The sequence below is a fragment of the Kogia breviceps genome, chromosome 10 (genome assembly GCF_026419965.1).
Source record: "Kogia breviceps isolate mKogBre1 chromosome 10, mKogBre1 haplotype 1, whole genome shotgun sequence".
NCBI classification, from domain to species: Eukaryota; Metazoa; Chordata; class Mammalia; order Artiodactyla; family Physeteridae; genus Kogia; species Kogia breviceps.
This window is the reverse complement of record NC_081319.1, coordinates 38,676,023-38,685,818: the sequence shown is the minus strand read 5'-3', so window position 1 is coordinate 38,685,818 and position 9,796 is coordinate 38,676,023. Positions and strand designations below refer to the sequence as shown.

General features: G+C 59.4%; 1 protein-coding gene across 6 annotated transcripts in view; it reads left to right on the top strand.

Annotated features, from left to right (window-relative positions):
* The first annotated feature begins 275 nt into the window (after nt 1-275).
* Nucleotides 276-9,796, top strand: part of SEMA3F (semaphorin 3F) — a 29,110-nt gene continuing 19,589 nt past the window's right edge. For 2 of the 6 annotated variants that reach the window (XM_067044155.1, XM_067044154.1), the window contains exons 1-2: nt 278-799; nt 4,803-4,960. In XM_067044155.1, coding sequence (XP_066900256.1) covers nt 4,849-4,960 — 112 coding nt within the window. In that variant the 5' untranslated portion in view covers nt 278-799; nt 4,803-4,848. Of the gene's footprint in view, nt 800-2,277; nt 2,434-4,802; nt 4,961-9,796 lie in introns of all 6 variants that reach the window. The other 4 variants (XM_059076796.2, XM_059076799.2, XM_067044153.1 and 1 more) reach the window with 4 other exon arrangements.

Genomic DNA, 9,796 nt, shown 5'->3' with positions numbered 1-9,796 from the left:
ACCAGGCGCGGTGTGCGCGGTGTATCCACGGAGAGACAAAGCCAGGGCGGGGCGGGGGCGCCGCCTGCGAAGCCAGGGCGGGAGCGCGGGGTGCAGATTATCCTCCCCGGGCGCAGGCTGCCCCACCGCCTGGGAGCATCGAGCCCAGCCCGCGGACAGGTGGAGAGGGGGCGGGACGGCGGCCGGGCGGGTCCCGCCCTGGGGGTGGGACCGGGCGGGGCGGGCGGGGCGGGGCCGCGCTATGCAAATGTAGCCCACGGGCGGCCAATTGCCGGCTCTCCCCGAGCGGCTCCGAGCGCCCCGTCCCGCTGGCGGCCGCGAGACCAGAGCAGGCGAGCGAGCGAGCGGCCGCGGTCCGGTGATCCCCGAGCGCAGACCAGCGCGGCCGGCCGGCCCCAGTCCAGAGACCAGGGGAGCACAGCGCCACCGAGCCAAGCCAAGCGCAGCTCCCCGAAGCCCAGCGCGCGCCGTCGCCCGCGCCCCGCTCCGGGGAATGCGCCCTCGGCGCGCCGGCCAGGGGGCGCCCGCAGCCCACCCGGGGGAAGGCGGCCCCTAGCGCCCCTGAGCCTTCCCGTGGCCCGGGATGGGGCCCGGGGCCTCGACTGCTTACGCGCCCGAAGCCCGCAGAAACCGTTAAGCCGGGGCCGCGGCCCCGACCCGGGCTCAGGCACAGCGGCGAGAGAGCGCGGGCAGGGCCATGGCCCCGGGGGGTCGCTAGCACGGACCGGCTCAACAGGGAGCCGCTCTGCTGCCGCCGCCGCCGCTGCTCGGGAGCCCAGGCCCCGCCGCCGTGGAAGAGGTGAGTGCGGCGGGAACCGGGAGGGAGCGGTCAGGCAGTCGGGCCACCCCGCGATCCCTCTGGGACCCGCGGCACTGCAACTCTGCGGAAGTGTCCGGGGCTTGGGGCTCAGAGAGCCAGGGGGCTTCCCGCGGACGCAGGGGTGACCAGACTGGAGTGGGTGCCTATACTTGGCCGGGCTGCCCCGACCCTCAGCATCGAAGCGATGTGGAGATGTGTGGAGGATGTGGCCTGCGGGGTCACCAGTGTGCAAAGCAACTTTTTCTGCGAAAGGTTCTGGGTGGGAGGGTGGCTGCTCCCATACACCTCCACCACCTTGTTCCTGGAGCGGGAGGCCTCATGCCCCTTCTCCTGGCTGAGCTCTCCCACTAACGCCTCAGGCAGCGTTCTTCCCCAGTAGGTACGCCTGCCCTGCCTCAGTGTCCGGATCTGGGGAACGTCTGCTGGAAGGGAAGCGCTATACTGGCAGCCCCTACGTGGAGGGGTCTCCAAGATCAGCAGGGCAGGACTGCCAGCCCCAAGGCTTTTCTCCCAGCTCTGGGCCAGCCCCCTGACCCCCTGCTGCTAGTTTGGGTTTGCTTTCCAGCAGGGAGTCTTGCTTGGATTAGGGGCCCTGCTGTATGTGGGGAGTAAGTGAGCTGGGGCCCCCCATGTGGGCAGGCTGGGGCCCCAGTGGTTACGTAGGCAGGGGACACTAGGAGCTAGGTGGATTTGCTTAGAGCAGGTGGGACCAGAGAGCGTCAGGGTGGCCCAGGAATGAGTCAGACTGGCAGGAGGGGTCAGCTGGAGCTAGGGCTGGAGGCCTGGCTGGATAAATAACTTATTAATTCTTGAGATAACTGTGTTGTGAACACTAGCCCATGAACACCTGGGGGAGGGGGGTGGGAAGTGAAGGCACCAATGTGTCCGCTCTGGAGGTTAGGGGTTCCTGTCCTCCTGAATTCATCCAGATTGTCTCCCAGAAGCCCCCGTCCTAGTTGGAGAGATAGGGAAACTGCACCCAGAGGTTGGTAGGCTTATTCCAGTCCAGGGGGTTGGATGGAGCTGGAGCCTTTTCCCAGGCTGCATAGGGAGTGCGCCTGGACCCTTGGGGTAAGGGATCCTGGAAGGTGAGGACACTGGGCATGCCTACCCCTGCTGCTTCCCCTCAGTTCTGAAGGAGCCAGGCCCAGAAGTGCAGGGGGTTGGGGAGAGAAGGCCAGGAACCCAGCCTTAGCCCCCTGCCGCTCCAGGAATACCTTGAGGGGGAAGATGGAGCCAAGCCCAGGTGACCTTGGCTGGGAAACCCTGGCCATGAAAGGGGGGGTTTCAGTCCTAGCTATGCTGGTGTGTCTCTGCTTCCTGATCCATAGGGTGTTGGGGGAGGGGGAAGCCAAGGAGTCAGGAAGGAGCTCTGGCCTGCTGGGGGGGGGAGTATGAGAGCAGCTAGGTGGGGGGTGGGGTGCTGTTAATAATTTCTTCACCATGTTCCCCCACAGCCCCTGCTCCTGCCTCCCTTCCATCCAGGCAGTTCTCAGCTCGAAGGAGCCAACCTTCCTTCCCTGAGGCAGGCTGTCCCCCACAACACCCACAAGCCTGAGAAGTCTGGATCAGTCTGGACAATTCGACCTCCTAGCCCCCTGCCCCGCCCCCAGGTGCCTCCAGACCCCCTCGTCTGGCCGCCCCTTCCCTGCACCCCTTGCCAGCCCCAGCTCCTCGGTTCTTTGTTCGAACGTCTCTCCTCTGTCCCTCCCTCTCTCCTCCCTCTCTCCTCCTCCCTCCCGCCTGCCTCCCTCCCTTGCTCCCTCCCGCCAGCCTTCTTTCCTTCCTTCTCTGCTCTCCTCCTGGTGGGCTCCCAGGTGGCGGTGGCTGTTCCTTCTCTGTCCACCCACCTGGACTGGGCCAGACTGGGGGCTTCTCCGGGGCTGGGGCTGAGTGGAATGCATCTAGGGGCTGGCAGAGGGGAAGCAACTGTGGAAATGCCCTCCCTTTTCCTCTCTCTGTCCTTCTCTTCCTCTTTTTCCTTCCCTCTCCTTCTCTCCTCCATCCCCCAGGCTGCCAAGGAGGGGGCCTAGATTTGGGCCTGAGGCCCCAACAGATTTGAACATTCCCCCATTCACCCTTTTAAAGGGCCAAAGCATTGTGGGAGGTCCCTGTAGGGGACCAGTGAAGCAAAGCCCTCCACGTTTCTGGACATGTTGGGGGACTCCAACACTTTCCTTGGTGACCCTGACCTTGTCACAGTGAAAATGGCTGTAGGAGAAATGAGGTCACAGGGAGGACGGGAGGCGAGTCACCCTGAGCCCCCTGATAAAGAGGATCAAAGCTCTCTAAGGGACCCAGCCTACGTCTTGTCCTCCCCAAGCCAGGACAGTATCTCCCAGCTTCCTTGAGCCCCACCCCACTAGCAGGTCAAGTTCTTCAACAAACATATGCTTGTAAGGACGAGTGCAGGCATGTAAGTGTGGACGTGTGGATATCCACAACTGTTAGTGGGGGCCTCCCAGGTGCACCCTAGGGTGCTGGTAGCTAGCTGCACAGCCCTTTCTCCCACCTGCCTGCCTCATCAGAGCCTGCCATTCAGTCAGCACCAGCTTTGTGCCCCAGCAGACTGGGGGAAGGGCTGGTTCTGATTCTCCCCTCCCTCCTTCAGCCATCCTCCCTAGGAGGGAGCACCCGTGATGGGGGATTTTGAAGGAACATGAGAGGTGTGTCAGGCACTCAGGAGAGGGTGTTTCCACAGAGGGCACCACATGGGGAATGGGTCAGTCATCCTGAAGCTGCACTTCCTATCTGAGGAACCGCCATTGGTTTGCTTGGCAAGAGAGGCAAGGACTCGGGTGAGGTGGGCTAGAGAGGGCATCAGGGTCTGTCGAGTGGAGTTGGACAGTCAGATGTGGAGCCTGGGCCTTGCCTCAGTATGTGTTAGCCAGTGCAGGGGATTAACAGGCCACGATACCTCTTACACTCCACCCCCACCTCAGGGTCCTAGAAGTAGGCCTGGGGTCCTGTCTCCCATGGGAGAAGGAAGTAGGCCAGACAGATCTGGGGGATGGGGCTCACATTGTCTTTCTTGGTGCCCCCACCCCCAGTGCATCTGGGTTGGGGGGGCGCAGTTGGGAAGTTGGCACTGGTTTTTGCCTGGAGGGAGCAATATGTTCAGACAACTGGTGCTGGGCTGCGTTTACCCAACAGCCAGTCTGCCTGGGGAGACAATATTTGAAAAACATTGTATGGAGACTTGGGCCTGCTGGGGGTATGGGAGTTCTGCAGGGGACACTGAGGCTGGCTCAGACCCTGCCCCAGGCCTGCTGGCTGTCCTTGCTCCCCTTCTTTGCCCTCTGTAGGCAGAGCTGGAAATTTTCCTGGCAGGAAGTCCTTCTATATGTCTGACCTGGATCCCTCCTGCTGTTATTTCAGTAAAAGTAGACCCTACTGTGCTTTGACTCTCCTTTTCTGGCTGCTGTCTCTCTCTCACTCTAGGCCATCTATGTGTGTCTCACTCATCCTCCACTCCCTCATGCTCCCAACCCCAATAATCAGGCTCAGATTTCCCTATACTAGAAGGAGAGATTTGGCTGGAGCCAGCAGGACTGGACCCATCTCTTCCCTCATTCCTTGAAGTGGGAGAGGGAAGGAACAGCCCATTTGGTTGGGGGTGGATGCAAGGGAACTAGAGAGGGCTGTGAGATCACCTGCTTGAGCTGAGCGCTGTGAACGGAAGTCAGGAAGCTGTGATGCGGGGAGGGTTTGAGTCTCCCATGGCCCCTATTAGTCCTGGTGACCCTAGGCTGCACTCAGTGGCTGGTCTTCAGACCCATTGTTAGGGACAAGAAAGAATATGAGGTTTTCACACTGAGGCATTCATGGCCCCAGTCTGAGGGTGTGAGCAAGGAGACACCCATCGTCCTATTTATTCAGATAGGGAAACTGAGGCACCTTGGGCAGAATTACACAGGGAAATGTTGGTAGGGCAGGGTATCCCACTCTGCCTCACACATTGCAATCTTGCTCCCCCTCCCAGGTGTCTAGCCGGCTGCCTGATTCCTGGGCCCTAGGCCCCTCCCACAATGCCTGTCGCTGGCCTCCTCCTCTGGGCTTCCCTACTGACTGGGGCCTGGCCAGCCACCCCAACCCAGGACTACCTCCCGGCCACGCCCCGGGTCCGGCTCTCATTTAAAGGTAAGAGGCTGCCTTGCTGTTCCCCAGCATCCTCCTCTGTCCAGAGCACTTGGCCCTGTTGCACAGGAGAGAGAAGAGAGGTCAGAGCAAAAAAGGACAAATTGTGCAGCCACATGGGTCACACTGGGTGTGTTGGGGGCGACAAAGGAGGTGGTGACTTGCTGGGAAAGGCTGGAGACTTGACTACTTATATATTTGGAGAAGGGTCCTGAGTCTGGGCTGCTTCTTTTTTTTTTTTTTTTTTGGGCTGCATGGCATGAAGGATCTCAGTTCCCCGACCAGGGATTGAACCTTCAGTGGAAGCGTGGAGTCTCAACCACTAGACTGCCAGGGAAGTCCCCAGGCCGCTTCTAGAGACAGAATGTGTGGCCTCTGGGTTTGGGTCTGCAGAGCATCTCCCTCTGTGTGATAACTGGGGTGACAGAGGTGTCTTGCCTTTCAAACTTGTGTTTGCAGAAGCCCTTCCCTGCCACTGGTCCTGCCCTGCCTGGTGAGACAATCAGGCAGACACTGAGGCCTCCGAAAGCTAGAGGAGCAGGACCTGTTCTGCTGGGCTGTGGGTGCTTGAGGAACCTTCCTATGGGTCTCCATGTGGGAGGGGTTCCCAGGAATTGGGGAGGGGGCTCTTGGCTGTGACTAGAGGCTAGACCACCCGGTGAGTTCAGGGAGAGCACATGCTGTTGTGACAGGCCTGAGATCCCCAGTGAGCACTTTGCTTGAAGTCACTGGAACGTTTTAATGATGAGTTGGGGTCTGCAGAATGAGATGCTAGTCCCCCGGCTCCGTCACCTTTGCAGCTAACCCACTAGGCAGGTGAACACGCGTGCCACACATACTATCCAGGCATACCGATGGCTCACTCACTAGCCACTACCTCGAAGGTGTGCATGATACAAGAGTCTACTCTCGGCCTGGGATAAGGGACAGCAGCCATGCTTGGGGGACCTGGGGTCACCGCTGAGTTCTCAGCCTTGGCCCTCCTCTGGCCCAGGGTCACTTGGTCCAGCTGCCTGCCCTGGGTGGGGCCGACTCAGCCCTGGCTGACCAGATTTCCAGGTGCACTTATAAGGGTGAAAGGCTGGGCCAACCTTTCCTTCCTCAGGCTTGGCTGAGGCCCGGCCCGCACCTCACCATGTTCCCATGTCCCCCAGCAGAGCCCCTCTCCTGGCCCCATATTACCCGTGCAACTTGATGGGGGAGTGGGGAGTGAATTTCTGAGGATGTGCCTGGAAGGAGTCCTGCACAGGGCCTGAGAAATGGGCAGAAGAGTTGATTGGTTTGGGTTGTTAAAAACAACTCCTCTCCTAGGCCTAAGGTGAGATACTTATTCTGCTGATATTTCTACCCTTTCCTGGTGGAAGTCCTCGGAGCTGATTAATAAATATTGAAGGGGCCTGGTTCCCTTTTCACCCCATTCCAAGCCCATGGTGCCAGCAGGGAGAATAGAGCATCCCCTCCCCCCACAGGGGCAGGGCGGGTGACTTGGTTTTCGCACCCCTGGGATCCTGGAACCAAGATCCACTCTGGGTGTTACTTTTGTCATCACCCTGGAGACCCATGAGAGGAAGCAGGAGAAAAAAGATATTGGGAGGGTCTCTGTACACTCCTTTTAAACCTTCTTAGACCTGCAGGGGCAAAGGGGCAAAGGCTTTCGTTCCTTTTTTCCACACAGAGAAACCGAGGCTCAGGCAAGGGCAGGGCCACGGTCAGGAAGGAGGCAGAGGAGAGGCCAGAAATAGTGCTCGTGCTCTGGCCTTGCCGACGCCTGAAGCCCACATCGGTCAGGTCGATTCCCCCTCAATTAGCTCTGAAGCTGACACCACAGTGACTAAAAGCCCAACTCACTGGCAGTCAGCCTGTGGCGCTGACTCTTGTGGCAGCCCGGGGTGGGGCTGTAGGCTGCCTGGGGCCACCCCATCCCCAGGCTTTTGCACGGGCAGGTTTCCCTGTCCTGATTGACCTTTCTATTTCCTGCTTTGACCTCCTGTCCTACTTTTATGCTTAGATGTCACTTAGTTTAGCAGATTCTTGAGTACCTGCCATGTGCCAGGCCCTGTGCTGAGCACTGGGGACTGTGCAGTGAACAAGATGGGATGCTCACAGACAAAGTGGCTGAAAAGACAGTGGACATCCAGCTGGCCGGTGCCTCCCGGGAGCTCAGCACTTACTGTGCACCAGGCCCTGTGCACCACTCTCCCCACTCATGCTGGATGGTCTCAGGCAGCTCATGCCTACGATGTGGCCCTCAGTGAGGAGTAGGCCCTCATTGCTCATTTGTGGAGTGAGAATAGAGACCAGCACCTACAGAAGCTGGGCCCTGGCCTGGCTGTGGCCAGGGCTGGGGGGAGCTTCTCCTGGATATACAAGAGGGGCACAGAGAGGGCTGCTCTTGGGAACACTGGTGGTCACTGTGGCTTCATGCCTCAGTTTCTCCATCTGTGCCTTGGATGGATATAGTAGCTGCCATACCAGGCCTCAGGGCCTCCCTTACCCTAGGCACATCCCCTCCCTTGCCTGGGTGCCGCTGCAGTTGGGAGGTGCTAGCTCGGGCCTAGTCGGGCCAGACCCTCTAAGCTGGAGGTTCTGGTATGAGGGGCCACACTGCCCAGGGCAGATAAAGGAACAAAGGCAGGAACTGGGCCAGGCTTGGACTTGCTGCCTCCCCATCCGCCTGGGCACCCCAGCCAGACCTAAAGCTGAGAGAGGGTTTAAGGGAGAAGGGACTCAGGGTTCAGTCAGAGTGGGGAGACTCCTATGGCCCATCTCCTGAGCTTTCATCAGCAGCACAGCCAATGTCATGCAGAAATGAGGGGTCAAGTGAGGAAGATTTTCAGGAGCAGGAGAGGTATTCTTTGAGAGCTCATGGATGCTTAGAACTAGAGAGCCTGGGCAGCAGGACCCTCTTTTCACCACCTATCCTTGCCTGGGCCTGGAGTCCCCTTAACCTCAAGAGTCACTGGCCAAGTCTGGGAGAAAAAAACTTTCCCTCCGCCCACGCTGAGATGGTCCAAGCCCTGGGGTACCACCTCCCACTGCAGAGGGAGGTGTGAGGGCCCTGCCAGGTCCTTTGTTTAGCTTGGGGAATGTTTACTTTTTCCCAGGAAGCCACCCCCACAATACACTGCTGCTGCCTGAGCTGGCTTTGGCCAGGACTTGAGGCCAAGAGGTGTCTGGAGGGGGAAAGCCGTCTTGTGATGACATGAGGTGGCTGGGCTACTAGGGAAACTGAGGCCGGAGTAAGGAGATGGAATGGAAGGTCACCTTGCCAGGGGAGGTCAGGAAAGATGAAAATAATAGAAATAAGAGTAGGTACCCATGATGATAACCAAGTGGTAGTCCCTCCAAGGCCTGGGGAGGGGGACTGCCTGGGTATCCTGTGAGGGATCAGGCCCAGAGGCTTTCCCGGGTCACTCAGGAGCAGGACTAAGATGGAGCCTGGCTCTGCCTGATGTCTGAACCTGTCCCAGGACTGGGGATGGAGGGCAGGTTGGGGATGCAGGCACAGCCCTCTCCCATGGGCTAGGGCTCGGGCTTGGGCTCAGGCTCGAGCTCCAAGACCCTGCAGTGCCGGCTTTAGCCTGCCCAGCCTCACTTCCCAAGGAAAGAGCTGGGTTCGCACTGGTCAGGCTTCTTGTGCTCTCTACCACTGGAGAAACAGCACTTGGGTTTGCTTATTTCCTATGAATCCAGTTGTCCATCACCCCAGCCCCTCCACTGATCAGAGTCCTTTAGGAAGCTCTCTCCCTTCGGAGAAGGAAAACCAGGGTCCAGGAGTGGAAAGGGCTTCTATGACCAGAGCAGCCTTGGGGTTCAACCTTCTCAAGAGTCTGGGCGTATCTGGCTTGCTCTTTGGGAAGGACGTTTTGCAGGTGGAGGGTGAACGGGTTGGTGCTGGTCACTGCCCAGCAGCCCTCCTCAGCCCAGCTCCTGAGCCTCTGGGGCTATTAGGCCCATAACAGTGCCACCACTTACATCGTTTGCGTGTGGCATTCGAGAACCAAAGTCGCCAGGTCTCCTTATTAGAAAATGAGGAGACTGGAGGTTAGGAAGGGTCACAGTCCATTTACTTCACCCAAGGGGGAGTGAGTATGGGGTGAATACAGATTGAATTGGAAGTGCCTTTAGCAAGCCTCGACTTAGCTGGCCTGACTGCACGGTGTGAAGAGTGGGGCTGGGGAGCTTAAGGACCCTCCCTTGCCCACCAGAGGGGCTCCCTGGCCAGCCAAACAGGCTTGGAGCTTCAGATTGCGAGGGAAAGGTGAGAAGGCCCAGGAGCTTGGAGGCCTGGGGTGGCACCAGGGAGCTGGGTAGGTGGCTTTGACAGCTACGGGGGGGACTTGTGAGGGAAAGGTGAGAAGGCCCAGGAGCTTGGAGGCCTGGGGTGGCACCAGGGAGCTGGGTAGGTGGCTTTGACAGCTACAGGGGGACTTGGAGCTAGCAAACTGGGGAGGCATGGGTATTCCAGGATGAGCCTGATGAGGGAGGAAGGAAGACCCAAAGCATGAACTTGAGCCGAGATCCCTGCGTTTCGGATCTCAGTTTTCCTGGGAATGGGAGCCGCCTCACTCCTGAGAGGGGACTTGGAAATGGCCGCTTTGGGAGTTGGGAGGTCCTGGGTGCTGGTTGGCTGCCCCTCATCTGGCCAGGGATCAGCCCTTGGAGAGAGTGGGGCAGGTCTGTGTGTTTGCCGAGAGCCTGCCTGAGGCCTAGCCTGGGTCAGCCAGGCCAGGGCCTGAGACTCTCAGCTGTGCTCTTTCCAGGTCCAGCCAAGCTTCAGATGGGACCGCCACTGGCTGGGCCTCCGCAGCACAGGCCTTGTCTCTGGTTCCCTGGCAC